Below are 22,305 nucleotides of genomic sequence, written 5' to 3' on the forward strand. Positions count from 1 at the left end.
TTGATAGAGAGCCAAGGAATTTATATGCTTTCTATAGGGCAAACCACCAAAGGTAGAATTACTGGAACAAAGGCTATGAATGTTAAGGCTTCAAAATGTCCTCCAGAGAAGCTACTTTGCTGTAGGTTGAAGACGTACATAACTGTAGTAGGCTATTACACTTTGGTGGCCTGCAATACACCATGGCTCTCAGTATCTTTCTTTTTGTATCCTCTACTATCTTCCTGTAACCTTTCCCATATTGGCTTGGCAATGTGACTGCCTTTCATCAATGGTATATATCAGCCAATATTTGTGAACTGGGACTTGTCCTCTTGGGATATTTGTTCATAAAAACATTCTCTCTTGGAACCCAGTCCCCATTATTCTGTTAGAAGTCTAGCTGTCCACATGGAGGAAAACTCAGGACCTGATCAACAGCCCCAGCTAAGCTCCCAGATGGCAGCCAGCCATATAACTGTCACCTTGGACATGAATCCTCCAGGTCCAGTCAAACTGCTCCAGCAGATATCAAGGAGAAGAGAGGTAAGCTGTTCCTTCTAAGACCTGACCAAACTGCTTAATTGAAATAAAGTGAATGTTAACTGTTGCTATCTTAAGCCACTAACTTTTGGGGTTGTTTGTTACACAGCAATAGATAACTGAATCAGTAACTTGGCTTTGGTAGAATCATTCTAAACAAGCAGCAAATTGAGAGGATAGTATTTCATATATAAAAATGTGGTACTTTTAAAGACTTTTTAAAATGTTATCTTTTTGCTGTTTATTTTATTTTTTTCCTTATTAGCTCTTGACTATATTGTGAGTAGCTGAGGTTCCCAGAAAATCCGCAAGTTAATTGATTCTGGATTATTCAGCAGAGGAAGTATTCCTCCATAACTTAAAAAGTTGAGAAAATGAGCTGAGCTGAAGTTTTTCTACTCTAAACAAAGGCAAGGTTTAAAAATACAAGTTGTAATTTAAGATTGAGTTGCTTTCTCTACAATAACTTGACAAACCTCTTAGATAGTATGAAATAGTTTGTCACCTATATAATAAAATAATGAAGCTGAAGTGTTTCTTCGATGAAATATTACCTAGAAAACTATAAAAAGCATGAATAAGGGTGTTTAATGAGTCTTAATTCTCTAAGACATGAGTGATACCTGTTTTAACAGACTCCTTTCCTTTCTAGTCAGCACGATTAGCTATAATAAGAACTAGACAATATTAAACACTACATATTGACAGCAGGGCCATTACAATACTTTATTCCTTTCATAAGGCCCCAACAAAGAGTGATTATTGTTCCAATAACCTGCAAGTACTCAAATCACTAACATAAAATCTGTTTTATTAGAAATAGTAAGTAACTCTCTAAGAATCCTCATAATAAACCATGGCTGACAACACAGGTCATAAGAGGAATTGCAACCTGTCATTAAAGGTTTCAACACATAATTAGGTCAGGACGATTTTTAAAAATTTCTGGCCAGCACACATTTAACTGTAGTCAGTGTCTGAGGTGGGGCTAGAGAGCAGGGCATTCTGGTTCTTTTTCTCATAACTGAAGTACATTTCTGAGTACTTTGTCTAACCTCCTTCTCTTCATACTTCCCCTTCCTTGTCCTCTCTGAGTTGTGAAGTTTGTAAGAAAAGGAAATCACTCCAGATCCTTCACCTTTAGCCCCCAAACCCGACTTGGAAGTATGGTAAATAAGATAAATTTTAAGTCATGACATTTATAAATATTGATTACAAAGTCTTATAAGCCATTAATGTGACTTAGAATGCTAATAAGTCCACAGCATAAAAGTCATTAACTGCAACTTTACCATGAAGGCTAAGTATATGGACATGGTCCCTCACTTAGCAGGCTTTACACAGACAAGGATAGGTCAGGGTAAGTAAGGAGAGACAAACTAAGGCTACTGGAATACCATGGGGAAGTTTCTGTAACACAATACACAATTGGGGAGTGCATTATGATGATAAGACATATATGCACAGCCTTTTAGACTTAAAGGATTTAAAAGCTAATAGAAAATTTTTCCAAGTTTACTTTTATGGCTGCTTGCACCATTATGTAACAAAAGTTTTCAAGTTTAGATGTTCAACTTTGTAGATGAAGAGTTTAAAAGCCCTCATTTTCAAAGTTAGAGTCATTAAGCTTGTATCTTAGAGACACTTTAAGGTTCAAACAATTGCTTTATCACTTTTAGTGGTGGAACTTCCTGACATGCCACACTGTTGGGAGAAAAATGCCAGCCAATACATAAGTGTCTGAGTGTGTGAGTATGTGTGTGCATGTGTGTGTCCATGTATATTCATTTATTCAGTATTTCCTTTGTACGAATGTAGGTTTAGCATAATAGGAGCTAATCACAAATTTTTGAAATCATTTCTGATTCTTAGAAGCAGCAGAGAACAGATAAATTAGTCAAGCAGACCTGGGTTCAAGTCCTTTCCTGGAACTCATTAACAATACTCTATTATGTCAAATTACTTGCTTTTGCTAACTCTGAGTTGCATCATCTTTAAAATGAAGATACTGCCACTTCAATAAATATCAACTAGTATTACATCACACGTATTATCAGTTATTGGATACTTAGTGTAGGGCAAATACTATGTCATACATCACATTTAATCCTCTGAAGTTTTATTTTATGGCTGAAGAAACTCAAAAAGAGTAGTTAGGTAACTTGCTCAGGGTCACATGTCTACTAATAGGCAGAGAGAGAGAGAGAGAGAGAGAGAGAGAGAGAGAAGATTGAACCCATGTTCAAGTTCAGAGTTCATGCTCTTAAGGCACACTATGGTTACAGTACCAGATCCAAAGCAGATATTAAGTCAATAAAGCTGAAAAACTCTACTAAGCATTTAATAATTAAAATATTTCAACAACTACTATGTGCAAGGAGCTAAGTAACACTTAAGGAATTTTTAAAAACATTTAAACATTAAAAGCGTAACAACATGAGAAAGACCCCCCTCTCTTCAAAATACAGAACCAACCTAAAATAAAGGTAAAATGTAAAAAGGTAAGGGTTGAGATGCTGGAATGGTGGGGTAAGGGGTTTGGCAATGCCTCTCCCAGAAAAATATCAGTGATAAAACCACACATACATGTCAAAACAACCATATCAGGACTCTGAAAGTTGGCCAAATACATATAACAAACTGAAAAGCATTTATTCAAGAAAAACTACTGGACTTCAGGTAAGAACAGTGGAAGTCTGTGGTGGTTTAGCCATCACCCACCAGCTCCACCGATGGCAGTTTTACCAGAGTGTGGCAAACCCTGACAACTAGCATCATCGCTGCTATTGGGGGATCACTGATTAAGAGTGGAACGCAGAAGAGTGCCATATGCAGGGGTACTGTTAAGAACAACAGGGAGACTGTGGTGGCAAACAACTGGGGAAGGCCATTATTATTGCAGCCTAAGGCAAAAAACAAACCAGATTTGCCAGAAGTTTAGCAGGATATCCTGAGACTGGCACAGCCGTGATAAGCCTTGGTGTGCTGCCATCTATCCCTGGTGGTTTAAAAGGCTGTGTGCTTGCACAAAGCTGTATGCAAGCTCAGAAAAGCCTGCCGAGGACCCTAGTTATCTATACATCCCTGGCTAAATGTGAGGTCTTTCACAGATGCAGGATAGCTATGGACACGAGAAGACTTGGCACAAAGCAAAAGCTTGAACAAACTTGTAAACTGCCTATAGTTTGAATTCATTCCCCAACGTGCATACAAATCCACTGGTAAAGGGCAGAAGCCTTACAGTTCAAGGGGTTTATGCACAACCTCTGACCAGTCACTCACTAGCTGACCACTAAGCTGTGCTGATCAAAGGGTGACCACTAGAAAGACAGGCTTAACCAAAATAAAACAAGAATTGAAAATAAAAAATCAGATATTAGCAACTGCCCACTATAGCCTTAATACAGACAAGTCCTTAAAAAGAAGAGATAGCAACATTTCCCTGGGGAGGAGGGGCAAAAGGTGATCTAACTCAAGAGTCTCTAAAATATATTATCTGAAATGTTCAATTGAACAAAAAATTATGAAACATGCAAAGAAATAGGAAAGTGTAACCCATACACGGAAAACAAAACAGTCAATAGAAACTATGTCTGAGGAGGTTGTTATTGGAGTTAGCAGATAAGGATTTCACAGCAGCTATCATATGCATGTTCAAAGAACTAAAGGAAACCATGCTTAAAGAATTCAAAGAAAGTATCATGACAATGATTCAGTGAATAGAGAAGCTCAACAAGAAGTGATAATGAACTAAATTGGAATTCTGGAGTTGAAAAGTACAATAATGGAAATAAAAAAATTAGCTGTAGGGGCTCAACAGATTTGAGCTCACAAACAAAAGAATCAGCAAACTTGCAGACAGACCAACAGGACATGTCCATTCTGAAGAACAGAAAGAAAAAGGAATGAACAGAGCCTCAGAGACCTGTGAGACGCCATCAAGCACACCAACACCTGTGTAATGGAAGTCTCACAATGAGAGAAAAAAGTTAATGGCTGAAGGCTTCCCAAATTTGATTAAAATCTTTCATCTACAATCTAAGCAGCTAATAAATTCCAAGTAGGAGAAACATAAAGAGATCCATACCTACACACATGGTCAAACTGCTGAAAGCTAAGGACAAGCAGAAAATCTGTGAGGCCTATGAATATGACAGCAGTCATTTACATGATTTGGTTACAATATATGGTAACAGTGAAGGGATTTTGCAGATAGAATTAAAGCCCCTAATCAGCTGACTTTATCACAAAAGAGATTAATTTTTGGCTGGACTTAAATCAGGTGATCCCCTTAAAAGAGGGCTTTAGTTCCCCTAAAATCAAAGAGATTTTCCCACTGGCCTTGAAGAGGAAGGCCACTATAAGTTTTAAATGCAAGAAAATGAATTCCACCAACAACCATGTGAACCTGAAAAGATCGGAGCCTCAGATGAGACTACCACCTTGGCCAAGCCCTTGACTGCAGGCCTTGTGAGACCTGAACAAAGGGCTCAGTTAAGCCATGCCCAGACTTCTGACTTAACAGGAAGTGATGAGGTAATATTTTCAGGCACTACATTTATGGTAATTTTTAATGCAGCAATAGGAAATAGAAAACTAATACATCCAGCAAAACTATCCTTCAAAAGTAAAGATTAAATAAGACACTTTTAGATGAACAAAGAGTGGAAGAATTCATAGTAAGCAGATTTGCCTTAAAAGAAATACTACAAGAAAGCCCTTCACACTGAAAAGAAATGACACCGGATGGTAACTGCGATCCATATGAAGAAATAAAGAACAGCAGTAAAGGTAATTCCTTAGGTAAATATATAAGACACTATAAATACATTCTTCTCTGTTCTTCTATTAGTTGATTAAAAAGACAACTACATAAAACAATTATAAAACTGTATAGTTGCCCTTATAACATATAAAGGTGTAATACACATAATGGTAATAGCACAAAGGGGGGGAGACAATGCAGTTACTATATTGGAGCAAAGTTTCTGTATTTTGAGGAATTAAATTAGTAATAATATGAAGTACACTGTGAAAGATGTGGCCAATTGTAATTCCCAGATCAAACATTAGTAATAATTTCTAAAAAGAAGTATAAAGGTCTCAGGAATTAAAATGGTACACTAGAAAATATTTAACACTAAGAGCAGAAAAGAAAGAACAGAGAAACAAAAATATGAGCCATAGAAAATAAGTATCAAAATGGCAGAAATAAACCCATCATACCAATAATTTCATTAAACATGAGGGGATTAAACACTCTAATCAAAAGGCAGAGATTGTGAGACTGGATGAAAAAAAAACAAGATCCCCTTATACTCTGTCTACAAGAGACACAATAAAGATTCAAAAACAAAAATAGGTTAAAAGTGAATTTTCAAGAATGGACAATAGGTTCACAGGGGTTAACTCTCTAAGGGTACTCAATAGGTAAGGCAAAACTGGAATATGAATTCACATCCAATTTAAGTGTTCTTAGACTACATTAAACACTAGCTCCCAAAGAACAAAAAGTTAGTGGAGGTTCTAAAAGAATGGACGTCCATGTTATAGAATTAGTCAATAATAGTTTTTCTCCTCTACCACAATCTCCTCCTTCACCCAATAACACTCAAGTCCGCCTCCAGTTCTTTTTTACCATCACTGGGTAGGAACAGATAGCCCCAGATGCTCAGATCAAGTGGGAGAAGTCTAACTTCCTTGAGAGGGAAACTTGAACAATATGTTAAACCTATTAGTCAAAATTCAAGAAGAAAATGAGATAAGTCAGGGCTTCTGTTGGTGGGGTGGGAGTAGGGGCTCTCTACACAGGGACTGATAGAGAACGAGAGAAAATGTAATGTCAGGGCAAGTGAAGGAATTAATAGTAAGAAATAATGGCAACTATGAATTAAAAGAACATTTCTCTGCAGATTCTGTCATAGAATATAACATTTCTAACAATACTGTTATCAAAAAACAAACAAACAAAAAACAACTGCCAAGATGTCTCTGAAACCACATGATACTGTACTCTTTGAAATTGTGCTCTTTCAATAAAGTCAGATGACAGCAGGACAAACACTAATCAAACCACAAGCCATCAAAAATTGCCAAAGACAGTGGTGCAACAATTCAATCTTTATAACAAGGTGACTTGTTCAACAACCAAGAATTCAAATTAGGAGGTTATAAGTAAAACTACAACTGAAGCTGCTTTTGCTTTGCAGCTGGACTCCTTACCAACTTAAGGTGTTTATGAAAAGAATATATTAATGTGTATACTCAGGGACAAAACTATTTTATGAAAGTGCTTTAAAATCTAAATTTAAATTTTAGACAACCGGTGAATTGTCTTTAGTTTGTCTATGCAAGAACTTAAGACTTTAATGTTTTAATCTAACAAGAGTTTTCTGAGTACTTTATATAAAGATAGCTTGAGGAAGTGGGGCAGGAAAGGAATCTGGGAAGCACTTCCTCTTCTACTGGCCACAGCAAGACCTCTAAGAGACCCAAATCCGTTGCAGGACAGGAAATTACTTCAGGTGCCCTGAGCTTAATATCTTGGGAAGGCCTGTGGCTCTCAACAGACCTGAAAGCAGATATAACTTAACTCTGTCCAGGACAACACAGATTTTACATCTAACCTGGAGAGGACTGAAGAGAGAAGAGTAAGATACGACGCATTCTGAAAGGTACCATTATTCTCATCCCGGTTCACTTTTAGTTAAGCTATAGTCTATGTAAACTACAGTTTATAAATATGTACTTAACTTCCTAATGTAATAAATGATCCTATTAAGAAAATAAGTCTCTAACCTTTGGTTGGTTGGTTAAGAAATATTCTCTATCTTAATCAGTAGAGAAGGGGGTGTGTGTGAAGTTGGTGCATACCCTGGAGTTTGGCACAGGGCTAACAGTGACCAAACTGTAAGTGACTACTGACCAGAAACAGTGAGATGAGGCAAAAAAGTCAAAGAAACTCAGGAGAAAAAGCCCTGCATACACTGCTCCTTTCATATCTTGAGGCCATCCTTATATTAGAGGCCAGTATCACTTTTAATCACCTAAAGGTAAGTCAAATAAGTCAACTTCAATTCCAAGGAAACTGGACAAACAGATATCTGGTAGTTTGAGTCTAACACTTCAATTTATGTAGCTTAGCTCCATGTGGCTAATGGCTACTGTATTAGAGTGGTTTTAGACAAAGTCAGAGCAAAAATTCTGGAGAAAGGCAGATCAAAGAACATTCCTTCTAAATAACCCATAGAACTATATTCATTACTGATGACCTACTTCAACCTATAAAACTTTTAATTTTATGAATGTTTTATCACATTCTATATAATTTTAATCCTTCCACTATGCTCCCTTAGCTTTGACATTCTTGAACTTTCTTCATACAGAAGCTCTGGGCACCTTACATATTTGATACATATATGTAAGTATAAAGTATATTTTATATACTTTATAATCTTTTCTTAAGTTGGATTTTTAAAATCTATCCTATCACAAATGGATGTGAATGTTTTAAAAAACAGATTGCTCTTGCTCACTTTAATGACTGCCTGAAGTTAAGGTGCAGGTTTCTTCTCAAGAAAAAAAAAATGACATCATATGACACAAGAAATTGTGTAATTATACATTTATTGCCTGAAATATTTAAATATATTTTAATTTTGGGACCTAGAATTATAAGTAGAAGTACTTTTCTTCTAATATGTACAGTGAATGGAAGATTCTATTGCCTCTAAGACCTTGCTTGTAATTATGGAGGGTCAAAGGCTTGACAATAAAGTATGAAACATTTTCGAAGTTAAATTTTAATCGAGCCAATAAAGTATTCATCACCTAGTACTCATAATTTTACAATTGTCTAGTTTCAGAAGTTAGCCCTCTCATATAAGTGCACTTGATAAACAACTTTATCATAGATTATGTGGTTCTTTCTCTTATATTCAGTCTTTTATTATTTTTAATTGGGGAACAGTGTGTTTTTCCAGGACCCACCAGCTCCAAGTCAAGCAGTTGATTCAATCTAGCTGTGGAAGGCGCCTCTCAGTGGCCCATGTGGAGATCAAACAGGCAACCTTGGTGTTAGGAGCACTGCGCTCTAATCAACTGAGCTAACCAGGTGCCCCATATGCAGTCTCTAAAAAAAAAAAAAAATGCACTGGTCATTTAGCATTGTTAATCTCAACCTATACTTGGATAGCCAAAGTGACTCAGTCTTAGTATTTTCTCTTTAGTTTGGAAAAACAATGCCCTATAGCCTATTAAGTAAGGCACTCAACTGCTCCATGAGAAAATATATCTTTCTACACCCCTGGTAAAACATCTCGGCAGGCCAGGAGGAGAGGGATAATGAGAGCTATGGTGCTAGATTCTGATGGGGAAGAAAGACAGGGCTATGGCCAATGATCAAGGCTCAGAATAAGGCTGAGCCCCAGTCCCTACTGACTCTCCTTCTCTGGCTGTGAGTCTAGTGTCTCCTGATAGAAGTGATCTTTAGGACAGGGGCGTGGTCATTCTTATTAGTTTCCTATTGCTGCTGTAGCAAATTACCACAAATTTAGCAGCTTAAAACAACACAAATTTATTATCTTATGGTTTCGGAGGTCAGAAGTCCAAAATGGGTCTCACTGGGCTAAATCAGGTGTCACCAGGGCTGCATTCTTTCTGGAGGATCGAGGGGAGAATGTTTCCTTGTCTTTTCTAGCTTGTAGAGCTGGCTGTGTTCTTTGGCTCATGGTCTTTTCCTCCAGTCGTCAAAGTCAGCAATTACATTACTCCAACCTCTGCTTCCATTGTCACATCTCCTTCTATCACTGACTCTACTGCCTGCTTCACTTATAAGGACCCCTGAGATTACATTAGGCCCAAGTAATCTGAGGTAATCTCCTCATCTCAAGGTCCTTAACTTAATCACATCTGTACAGTCACTTTTGTCATGTAAAGTAACATATTCACAGGTTCTAGGTATTAGGAAGTAGATACCTTTGGGGAGTCATTATTCTGCCTGCCAGTCACCCAAGTCACAGGTGCCAACACTAACTATGGCATTTGGAGATTCCTAACTAGTAAGTAATGTGTGGTAGATAAATGTTGCCACAAATTCTTTGAAGCTCCTTCCATCCAAGAGGTGGAGTCTATTTCCCTACCCCCTGAATCTGGACTAGCCTTATGACTTGCTTTGTTCAACAGAATGTGGTAGAAGTGACAAGCAAGTTTCAGAGCCTAAAACTCAAGAGGTTTCACAACTTCCATCTTCATCCTGTTGGAATGCTATTCTAAGACTGCAATCTAAAGAAGCCAGCCTAGCTGACTGGGGAATGAGAGGCCATGTGGAAGAGAATGAGGCATCCCAGGGGACAGCCACACACGCCAACTCTCCAGCTAAAAACAGCAATATAAGTCATCACAGGCAAAAACCAGCAGAGAAGCCGTCCCGTCAACCTACAGAATGATAGAAAATAAATCACAATTTTGAGTCATTAAGTTTTGGGGTGGTTATTCATAGCTAACTGATATAATATAGGTTCGAGAGAAGACTAGTCTATACTATATACATATACCTGTATTTGAATGAGCTTTTGGCGAGAGAAATAAAGGAAGATCGTTAGGGTTAAGTTTGGGAGGAGAACAGCAGGTAGACATTCTTGGCTATATCACAAAGCATGATCAGGTTGAAACAAGAAATGGCTACTGTTAAGTAAGAATGATCAATTGGTCTATATCTATGATCTGTTCTAACTGGAAATAAGAGCATTATAGTTTCTAAGAAGAGGCAGTTAGATAACTAAAACTATAGCAAAGAAAACACAAGAGAAAGTGCCTACCATACTTCCTAGACATAGCAACTATCCCAAGAGATGCTTAAAACAAAAGAGACTATAAATAAAGACGTTAAGAAAGATGTCTGAACCAGATAGTAACAAGGGGTCCGAGGGCATAAAGTGGTCAGAATCCAATATTAATACTGTGTGACTTAGTGGCAGGTCACTGACAACATTAGCTGCTGGCAGCAAAGGACAGAAAAGACAGTTGCTCTTCTCTGTCTAGAACACTACCAGCCCATGCTGCCCTTATACTACTGGTCCCACATGGCAGGCCTGGGTTCCCATCGCACGTTATGAGTATTTTTACCCAGTACACCAAATTAAATTGCATTTACCTATCTCCCCACCTTCAGTGTAGCCTGTAAGCTTTGAAGGGCAAAGATGCTACTCATCTTTCAGCCAAGCATCAAGTGCAATGTTTAGAATATAGTAGGCAGTTCATAAATGTTCATTTATTAGACAGTTTTAGGGCAAACTGATCAAAGAAAACGTTTAGTCTTATTTCAGGTTGGTGTCAACTTGCTGAATGCGGCAACCACGTCTTATTAAACTTAGCATTCCAAGTGTTTCAACAAAGCAACTGGCCCACAGGAGTTACTATTCAATGTTAAGTTAATAAATCTCAGAAGAAATTTAGTTAGAAAGAAGTCCTGCGAGAACACAACTGGGCAAATACATGGATTACAGATAAGACTCATATCCTAACATTTAAGTGAAAAGCGCTACAACTACAATTTATTTCAACGTAAGTGTATCAACATCATTTGCCCTTTTAAACCAAGAGGAAAATTCTATCAATTTACTATATTGTCCCATTTTGAGTTAGCATCAGTTTCTCAACTTTCAACTTAACCCCCTTCTACAACCCAGATATTAAACTCACCCATGCCAATAGTTCAACCAATTCAAATATTATGAAAAACCATTTAATAATGGTTTACATACTGCTATATTATGTAGAGGGTTAACATGTAAGAATGCAAACATTAAATGGTGATATGGTATAAGAAATTAATTCTGGGATAGAAAACATGTAAACCATGATGCTGGCTAGAACTGACTGCAATCCATTTTATCAGGTGTCATCTTCAGTTTTGCCACTGGTTTATGGACTGACCCTAAATCTACCACAAACCAGTTGCTATTAGTTTTATCAGCACCAATTTTCTCTCTTTAAATGGTTATTCAAAGTTTACATAAGGCTTCGGGTGAGAACTTAAGCTTTATAAATTGAAAATCCTTGTGGTTGGCCTTAATATGAATAGTAGATGTAACCTAATAATTCACAAAGTTAGATTTTGTCTATGTAAAAACTTGGCCTTTAGAGGGAAAGAATGGCATCTAATTATTCATTCAGCACTCAACAATAGGGCTATGCTTTAAGATCCCATTGGCATTTGATGAATGTGTAAGGGAAAAAAACCTAACTAGCAGTGTTATAATTATAATTATAATGAACTACCATTTCATTAATCATTTACGACTGGCATCCTAAACTGAATTTTTTTTTAATAGTTCCATGGTTTGGAATTAAGATTCTCCAAGTGCTTTTGATTTCTATTATTTCAATGCTACACAAACTCTAGACCAGGGATTGGCAAATTTTTTCACAAAGGGCAAGACAGAAAATACTTTATGCTGTCTGTCATAACTACTCAACTCTGCCTTTTTAGTGAAAATTTGGTCATAAATAATACGTAAACAAATAAGTGTGCTGTGTTTCAATAAAACTTTACAAAAAACGGAAGCCCATAGCTTACAGACCCCTGCTCTAGACCCATTAACATCTTAAGAAAGTTCTCAGGGGGCGGCCAGTTAGCTCAGTTGGTGAGAGCGTGCACTCTGAACAACAGGGCTGCCAGTTCGATTCCCACATGGGCCAGTAAGCTGCGCTCTCTATAGCTAAGATTGTGAACAACGACTCGACCTGGAGCTGGGCTGCTGTGGGCTGCCGTGGACTGCAGCTGGTAGCAAGCATGAGAGGCCGGCCAACGGCCAGCGACCGACTGCCTCTGCCAGGAAGAGTGCAATGATCATAATACCAACTGGGCCAGTGAAGCTACGTCCTCCACAACTAGACTGACAACAACCAATGGCTCAGAGGTTGGGGTGGGAGGGAGTAGAAGGTATGGAAATAATTTTAGGAGAGCCAAGCAAATAGAGCTGCTACATCAGTGACAAAATCAAAATCTAGAGAGCATGGAATTAGAAAGTGACCATTCCAATACTGTTAGACACAAAATAATTTTATAAAAATTATTTTAAGTCTTCCTATGATTCTCTGTAAGAGACACTGATCTCACTTATCTTGGTGGCTCAAGTTGCATACTCCATCATTCAATGTCATCAACTAAAATGCTGGTTCTAAGTAAAACTGTCTACATAGTTTTAAACAACCACTGAAGGGGAAACAAAAGTTAATCATTCACTTTCAGTACCTCTAATCCAACTCAATGCCATGGTATTCCCCTATCAGATATGCCCTATTTTCATGCTTACCTTCTTTCTCTACTCATCAAAATGAATTCTCAGGAAGAGATCACAAGTCATTCACATTTAAGAATGACAAAACTAGGGCCAGCCAAGTGGCGCATTGGTTAGAAGTTGGTTTGGGATGCCAGCTCTGAGCAGCAGGACCCCGGTTCGGATCCCACATGAGGGCCAGTGATGCTGCGCCCTCTATAGCTGAGATGGTAAACAACAGCTTGACCTGGAGCTGGGCTGCCGTGAGTCGTTGGTGATGGCGTAGGCTGCAGTGGAGCTGGCCAGTAGAGGGTGTGAGCTTTTGTGAGCTGCCATGAGCCACCGTCCAATGGCTGGCAAGCGACTGCCTCACCCAATAAGAGCACAATGATAATACCAACATGGGCGAGTGAAGCGACGTCCTCCACAACTAGACTGAAGAACAAAAGGACAGCAACTTGTCTGTTCCCCTTCTCCGATTCCCCAACGCTGTTCTGCTCCCCTAATTCCCCAATAAAATCTTTTTTAAAAAAAAAAGAATGACAAAACTAATGAGAGCTCAATTTTTTTTCCAAATCAAATGAACTTTTCAAAACTTTAAAATTTCAGACTTCAGCCAAAAAAAGGGTATGAGAGATGATCATAATGTTGCTAAAGCCACACCCGAGAACGGCTGGTCCCAATAATCTGATTCTGTGCAAAGCAAAGCACAGAGCCTGTCCTTCCTTTCCTTACATGGCTGTCCAGAAAACTAAAATTTCCAGCTTCCTTTGTAGCTACACATGGCAATGAGCAGGAGTATACCTTTCCCTTGACTAGAATGTGGGCATGATGTTGGGAGCTGGTAGTCAAGCCATAATACCAGCTGTGGATTCCCCGAGACCCCTTCAGGTGACAAAAATAAACTATTTTTTAAGGTATCTGTGAGAACAACCCAAACTATATTCTAATTGATACAACTTTTCTGGCAAGCTATAGCAACTGTCACACCTTACTACCATGTCCAAATTCCTAAGTTAAATTAGTTCTTTAAAGAAGTAGGACCTTCATTGAAAGCTTTAAGTCATTTAATTAAGGAATCTATAAACAGCAGTACCAAGATTATAGTATTATTTTTTCTTGGACACCATCTTTCGTATCTAATGTTCAAAAAAATTGTTGACTTTGCTTACATGGAAGCAGCATAATATGGTAGGTACAAACATCAAAGTGTCTAAAAATACCAGTTCAGTGCTTTTATTGTATGATGAAGGTGAAGAGAGGAAAATCTCTATTACATGGAATTATCGTGATAGCTAAAAGTTAAGCCCTTTTAGACTTTCCACTTTAAAGGTGTAGGGTGGCAATATTAATGAAATACAAAGATTTCTTTCTTAAATGGATATTTTGTCTTTTCTTGACTTCTGGCTTACTTCCAAGATTATTACATAGGAATATAGACATGGACGGTGCAAGACAGGAGCAAAAAGATCTGGCTTGGCTGAATATAGTCAATGCCTCCTTTCTTCCCCCAAAGCTAAGCTGTATAGGTTGGCATGCTTTCAGCTAGCATCTAAATTGCCTTCCCTCCAAAACACAGTTTTCTATTTTTGGCAAATGTCACTGCTTTTCCTCTCTGCTGTCAGTATCTGTTTTATTATTTAATTTATTTTTAGACTTTGCCTTTTTTTCAATCCCATCAAGGCTACCAACCGTTGTGAATCCATATATTTTTCTCATACTTCACTGCTGCCTATAATTTCTCAGAGATAGAGAGCATGGTGCAACCAGGAATGATCCCTGCTGTATATCAGTAAGTGCCTTTGCTGGGTGGTTTTCAAACCATCTCTCCAAATCCCACCCCAACCCAATTAAAAGAGAATCTCCATGGCTTCAAAAGCTCCCCAGGTGATCTGAATGTTCGGTGAGGATGGAAGAAAAAGTATGGGCTCTGAAGGTCAGAAAATCTAGATTCAAATCCCAGTTTTGCCACTTAATAGCTGTGATTTGGGCAAGTTACTTAAACTTCCTAACCTTCATTTATCCCAAAGTGTCCACTATGTGCCAAACAGTGTCAAGTGTTAAGTAAAGGTGGTTCTGACCGTCCCCTGTCCTCTAGGAGATTATAGTGGAAGATACAGGAACCAAAGGAAGCCGCACAGAAGCAAACAAACTTAATCCTAAGGGCACAGAGGAAGGAAGTGCAGTCTAGATTCCAGAGGCCAGCAAAAGCTCTAACAAGGTGATAGCAAGGCTGAGTCCTGCAGGACAAGTAATGGTAGCCAGACTGTTTTTAACAAAGGAGGAAGTGTGTGCCAAGACCCTGATATAAGACAATGCAGCTTATTTGGGCGATACAAGTAGTTCAGTAGAACTGGAGCATAAAATAAGAATGAGGGAGGGGCAAGACAGGAGGATCAACAGTGACCTCCGCTTCTGCATCTGCAAAACAGAGATATTATCTACTCTGCTTGGTTACCTCAGAGATCAAATTATATATATATAGCACAGTGCCTTGAACACAATAGGGACTCAAGTGATAAATCGCTTTACTTTTTAGCTTTAATATACAAAGAAAAAAAGCTCTCATTTGATAAGCATCACAAGTCAATCAACACTTTTTCTTCAGGTCATTCATCAAAGCACAGAATTTAATAATAAACTCTTTTCAGCTCTTTATTTTTCCTGGGTGCATCTTACCTACTGTGGATTACTGAGGAGTCAATTCCCAGATCCCAAGGGTGCCAACCAATGGGAATTCCTTCAAAAGGTTCAGACACTTAGGGTGTGCCCCAACACTAGGCTGTAGATAACAAAGGTTTTAATGTACTGATTTAAAGTAAATGGACAGCAGTCATGAAGCAATTCTGAACCAGGACAAGAATAACTTCAAATCTAACCCTGGCTCTGACACTAGTTAATTTACTTTGGGTGAGAGACAGCTTTCTTTGCCTCGGTTTCCTAATCTGTTAAAAAGAGTGTAGAACAGAATCCCTAATAACCCAGAGATACTTTTTAATTGTCACTGCCTGCCTCCCTCCCTCCCATCTTAAGAGATGTGTTAGGTAAGAATCTTCAAAGCTAGCTAGCAACATGCCTCTCCTAGATGGAGATCCTGGAAGTCAGCCGTAGCTGACAGCAAAGATGTGTATCAGACAACATCTCATGGCCAAACGATAAAGCTACATAGACTCTGCAGATGTCCTTTGGCATCAAAATGCCTTGATTCTTTAAAATAGTATGCTGGCTATTTAATAATACATGCCTATAAATCCTAAAAACAAGTCTAAGAATTAATTTATTTCTCAGTTTCCAATCTGGATATTAATGACTCCCAATTTAAAATGAGAGAATACACCCAGAGAAAAATCAATACAGGTTTAGAAAGGCAAACACTGTCAAGATGCTACTTTACTAAACATCTTTCTGTCACAATGCTTACCAGCAAACTTTACTATTCAGCTTTATGTTTTAATATGCTTCAATTTCAAAAAGCTACTTTTCTAACTCTATGAGGTGATGAATGTTAACTAAACTTATTATGATCATTCCCAATATATCATATAGCAAATCAAATATGGTACACCTTAAACAAATACAATGTTATATGTCAATTATATCTCAATAAAATTGGAAAACATACTAGTACAATACAGTCACAGGAACCATATTACCTTAAAATATGGAGTACTTACTCATTATTTTTGGTCTTAAATGTGAAATTTACCATGTTTTAAATGGCATCACAACTTTCCACATGGAGCCACACAAAGCATAATAAATATTTAAAACACTGAATAAAGTCTATTTGATTAAGTACTAAACAAGATGGCTTTTTAAAATACATTTACCTCAGTGAAAGTATACTTCCATGCCAAGTAGGTTTCTTGATAAGAAAAATTTAACAATTTTAGTAACTCAACTGCATATTAATACTGACTTTTGATTTAGAAGACATCTGTATTTAGGAAGAGGTAACCTCTGTGTGTTTATTATGTACCAGTCATTGTGCTAAAGAGATTTATATGCATTATCTCACTCAGTCCTATAAGGTAGGTTCTATTATCATACCTATTCCACAAAGGGGAAGTGGAACTTAGATTTTGTACCTCACTCTGGTAATTACTGATAACTTTATTCTCTGAATTCAGAGCTCAAGAAAGATCCTTAATTTCACTCCTGTTCGAGAAACAGTTGGCTCTAGGTACAACAGATCTTAATTAAAATCTCCAGAAATTTAAAAGTTACATTATAGCAAACTTCATAAACGTGACTGAAATTCCCCTTTAGCCTTCTTTTTAATGTGTCAAAATAATTCTAGGCCCTGAGCTTTCCTAAAGCTTTAATCATTTATGGTGCTCTCTGCTGTACCTACCCATTAGAACAATTTAAAAAAACATTAACACTACCAATTATTTTCAAAAGCCCAAAGATACTAATCAAGTGATCCTAATAGTCTTAAACAGTATCCTCAAACCAAAAGATAAATGGAGATTGGGAAACTTGCATTCTAAAGTGCCACCATCCAGATAAAATTACTCTGTGAATTAGAGTAATTTCAATCAGATCCTATAAAATTGAACATTTTTCTCAAGACCAGAATTAAAGAGTAACTCGAAGACAGTTTAAGGACCCAAACTCTGGAATATAAAATGGTTTGCACATGGCAAATTCAATAGCAAAAGGCAGGCTGTAGGGGCTAGGGAGAGCAGCAACACTTGAGAAAAGTAGTAATAAATAACATTAAAAAAAAAAGTGATTTACCTATTCATTTCACTGGCCATTCTACTTTAATAGAAGCCTGTAATTATTCTCAAAAACCATTTGCTGCTTAAAACAAGACCTAGTATCTTACTAAATGGTGTCCTGAATTTTAAGTTAACACATTACATATTAAGAGAAACCACAATGGCATTTCATGAGCATTAGAAACCCAATTACATTTTCTTAGAGGGCATCTGCATTTATAACAGTCATTAACACACAACAAACTGCTTTATATTATACAAACCAGTGTAGGTGCATACTTTGTTAATTCTGTAACTCATTAATCATTCTTAAAAAGGATTATTTTCTTTAAAAATCAAATGATCACACCATAAACACAACTTATTTTTAAGTGTCACATCAGCTATTTGGTAATAAAGTATCAGATATGTTTTTAAAATAATTGAATTATCACACTAGAGTCTACTTAATATAATGCACTCAGCAAGATAAACCCAAAGTTACTAAATGGAGGATGTACAGACAGGAGATTCCACTTCAGTTATGTGACAGGAAGTACTAGCTATGAAGTTTAGAAACAGGAATACCAAATTCTGTTTCAGCAAAATAAAGAAAGGAAAACGTGCTGGTGAATAAGGGTAAAAGAGGAAGTTTTTAAAGTGAACAATCTGCTATGTATTTAGAGTATTCCAAAAGATTAAAAAAAAAAGGGCCTCACTTTTCCACTAAGCTTATGTGATAATGTACTTCCCTAGGTACACTGGAGCCTGGATTCGCAGTTTCGCTATAACAAGACTGCTTATGATAGGCTCACATTTTACACATACATAGGAAGATAAGGGTGGCTTGTAACATTCAACTGTTAGTTTCATATCTTAAACTAAAGTTTGATGATTATTTTTTTAGCAACGCTACATAAGAACATCACTTCTGAAAAGTGTGTAAGTTTCACAACAATGTGCATATACTTACTACTAAACTGTACACTTAAAAAATGGTTAAGATGGTAAATTTCATGTTGTGTTTTTTACCACACAAAAAAGGGCATAAGTTAACAATTACTTCACTTAAATGTTAACAGTAACTTGTTATGTAAATTTTGATTACTCTAAACCTAAATGCTTAAGCTTAATTTTCAATAAAACTTGTTGTTGTCATCTTTAACAGTTGGATTCATTTTATGTAATTAATTTTTAAAGATACTTCCACACATAAGCAAGTTCTTTAATCCTCAACTACAGAGTGAAGTGAAGCACTATTATCAATTAACATCTTTCAAATCATCTGAATTACTTATTGCCAACAAACACTAGTTATGAAATTATAAGTGTTTTTCTACTTCAGCTGATTCATTCATTCAGTGAAGTGCAAATCTCCAAATTAAGATAGCAAAATCCCTAAACGAATAGGCTTTTCTTAAAGTAGCTTTGGATTGTGAGGTAGGCAATCGCCACATCTCATGCTTCAGCACGACGTGGCCCAGAGTGCTAAGGTCAATCATTTCCAATCACCGTTCTCACCTGGCGCAGCCCTACACCTTTGTCAGGCTGCTGTGAACTCCCATTAGGTTCTGTTCAGAAAAGTGTACAACCTAGGTTAGTCTCATCGCTTGGGAAGTCTGGAGCAATCAGCTTGGCTTGGCCACCTCGGGAGAAAAGTATCCAGAAAAAGAAAACTGGGAACGCTTCAACTTTGCGCAAACCCCCCACCTGAGTCACATCGACCTCCCCTCCAGAAGGGCTGTGTTCAGTGTTCTCGAAAGATCTACCCCTCTCCAACTCAAATGTCATTCCTAGATCAGCTGCTTGAGGGGCCAGCGGAGCTCAACCCACGCCCTGTTCTTCTAGCACCTTCTCCAAGTGCCAGCGCTGGGTTCAGCTCACTCCGCAGCCCCCATCCAAGCCCTAGACGAAGAGGGACCCTGGCCTACGACCCCGCCCACGGACAGCGCTGCCCTCAACAGTCAGCCGGGGGCTCCCCGTCTGGGCAGCTTTAGCCGCCTTAGGGGATCCGCTCCTGAGGCTGCTGGGGGCATCCTGAGACCGCAGGCGAGGTCTCACTGTAGGGGGGAAAGACGGCCTCACCTTGACCCTGATTTCATAGGTGGTGAAGCGGCCCCGGCCGACCCCCACAGTCTGCGGGTTGCTCACATCGATCTCAAGGAAGTTGCTGGGCGGCCCGTAGGCGTCATTCAGATTCTGCGGCTTGGTGATCAGCCGCCGGGTGTCCGCCACCGTCTCCGCCATTTCGCTGTTGCAGCCGCCGCCGCCGCCGCCGCCGCCGCCGTGGGCTCCCTCCGCCCCCTCCGCGTTCCACCGACGCCGCCGCTGCTGGCCGCCGCGGGGACACCAGGCTCGCGCGCAGCGGTCGCGAGGGGAACGAGCACGTAGGGCAGGCGTTCACCCCGCCCGAAGCTCCTCCCTGTGCCCCTCCGGCTTCCGTCTGTCGTGCCCACGGGAGAGACAGCTGACTCGCCGGAACGCCGCGCCTCGGGCCCAGGAGGCCCAGCTGAGGCCGGGGCGGGGAACTAAAGACTTAGAGGATGAGGAAGAGCGGAGCACGGGACTTGTAGTCATGAACAGGTTCCGGCAAGACTACAGCGCCCACAATGCACCGGGCGAGCCGCAGGAATGTGGCCAAAGTGCTTGGGGATCCCGCGGCTGCGGTGGCTGGCGCTCCAGTCTTGCCCGGTCCGCCCCGGCCTGGAGCGGTGGGAAGAACAGCGGAAATGGTCTTCGCGGCCCTGGGAACTGCGGGCACAAAAGTTAAACGGCGAGATATGGAGGTTTGCCGGCAATCGAAACAAAACAGCCGCTGTTAACTCTATGCCAACCCATCTGCAGTCTCACCTTGAACCACTACATGTGCCTTTCTCGGTAACCATTAACAGATGCCTCAAATGATGACTTTGACACCAACTTTGAGAGTTTCACCATACCTGTGTCTGGTTTGATCAATTGAAGGCCGTAAAGTAGGATAGTGAACGAAAAACAAAAGACCTCACGAGATCATATGGCTAAGATCAAACCGTTTTGACTGGTCGGCCTTTAAAAATAACATAGTAGATAGGCTTGAAACCTGCCTGAATGTCCTATGTTTAGGTGACCTGCAACTTTCCCCCTTCATTTTCAACAAAGTCCAAGTAACTTAAAAAAAAAAAAGTGGTAAACGTATCTCTATAGCATTTGAAATGAAGCTGAAGTAAGCCCGTAGAAGACATGAAAAAAAGGCAAAACAAATAGATCGTAGTTCATCTCTAACAAATGCAACTTTTGAACACTGAGGTAGAAGGACAAATTTCTGTCCCTGCCTGGAGAGTTACCTCTTTTAATGTTATATAGTCCCACAACTATTTTTGAGTTTTTAATTTTGTTTCAGAAATTTAATCTGACCTGTACTTTACACTGAAAAATTGTCCAGATCATTAGCAGCTATTCCTAATAACACTAAGAACAGTTGAAATAAAAAAATTACTTAAACATGATATGATTATTTCTCAGAAATGCAACATTCATTAATTCAACAAGCATTTACAGAAGGTCCATTAGGTGTTTTCAACTCTGGATACTAGAGAGATAAGGGTAAGTAACACATGGAAATTCTCTGATCTTATCAAGTTTATAGTCTAGTATATAGTCTATCTTGGGGAGACAAATCAATAAATAATATACCAGCCAATATGATTGGTGTTACAAAGAAAATAAAACTAGATAATGTGATAGTGACTGAGACAAGCTCATTAGAGTAGTCAGAGAAGTCCTCTCTGAGTATATCTCTTTCAAAGAGTAAGGTGTAATATTGAAATAAGTATGCCCAGACAGAACTCCCTGTCTGCTAGACCTGTCTCCTGTTGCAAGAGACCAAATGGGAACTTCACTGGTATGATTGATTATAGCAGTGAGCTCAAGAAATGAGTATAGATGACTTTGAATTTAAGAGACCAAGAACCACTGTATTGTGTTGTCATCCATGACACCTGAACAAAGCAATCATGGGATATTTTCATAGAAAGCTTCTGCCTCATTCCTTGTAGGCCCCTTAGAGCAGCCTTGGGCAGCAGCCACTATTGTGTGAAGTTGGAAAATATCCAGAGAGGATATCACAGCAGCATAGCACAGTCATACAGCTAGAGAAGAGCTTCCCAGTATAAACATCGGGAAAAACTTACCTTTATTTTTCAGGAGATAGATTGTATTCCTAGAAAAATACAAGAAGAATAGGCTACTAGAATTAACAAGAGAATTTAGTGGCTGAATGAAGGTAAAGAAGCTCACATATAGATTTCCTCTGTCTAGGCAATGTCTAGTTAGAGTGGAGATGGAAAAAATTGCCTAGTCACAACAGTGACGAAAAGTTAAAAAAATATGTAGGAAGGCACAGGAACTATTAGAGCAAAATTATAAAATGTTATTAAAGGACATAAACCAAAACCCAAATAAAAAAGAGTCATGTTCCTGGATAGGAGGACTTAATATCAGAAAAATGTCACTTTATCCAAAATGAAGGCTATTACAATGATAATACTAGTGTGGTTGGTTTTACCCTCCCCTTGCCTTGGATGGGTGGGTAGTACTGGACAAGATTATTTTAAAGTTCGTATGTTGGAGAATAACCAAGAAGATTGTAAAAATGAAAAATAAAATTAAAGTGGGATTTGCTTTACCAAATGTTAAAATTCATTATAAAACCACTATAAACATGAGTGTGGTTTGGGCTTTTTGTAAAATAGAGTACAGAAACAAATCCGAATAAAGAACATGATACATAACAAGGAGAGCATTTCAATTCATTGGGG

At 38.6% G+C, this 22,305-nt stretch overlaps 1 protein-coding gene across 1 annotated transcript in view; it reads right to left on the reverse strand.

The window, feature by feature from the left end:
• SNX3 (sorting nexin 3) overlaps positions 1-20,101 on the reverse strand; it is a 38,315-nt gene extending 18,214 nt beyond the window's left edge. Inside the window, exon 1 of the mRNA XM_019659008.1 lies at positions 19,595-20,101. Within this exon, the coding sequence (XP_019514553.1) occupies positions 19,595-19,756 (162 nt within the window). The 5' untranslated portion in view covers positions 19,757-20,101. The remainder of the gene's footprint in view (positions 1-19,594) is intronic.
• Between the last annotated feature and the right edge of the window lie 2,204 nt (positions 20,102-22,305).

This window comes from Hipposideros armiger, unplaced genomic scaffold, assembly GCF_001890085.2.
Source record: "Hipposideros armiger isolate ML-2016 unplaced genomic scaffold, ASM189008v1 scaffold_292, whole genome shotgun sequence".
In the NCBI taxonomy this organism is placed as follows: Eukaryota; Metazoa; Chordata; class Mammalia; order Chiroptera; family Hipposideridae; genus Hipposideros; species Hipposideros armiger.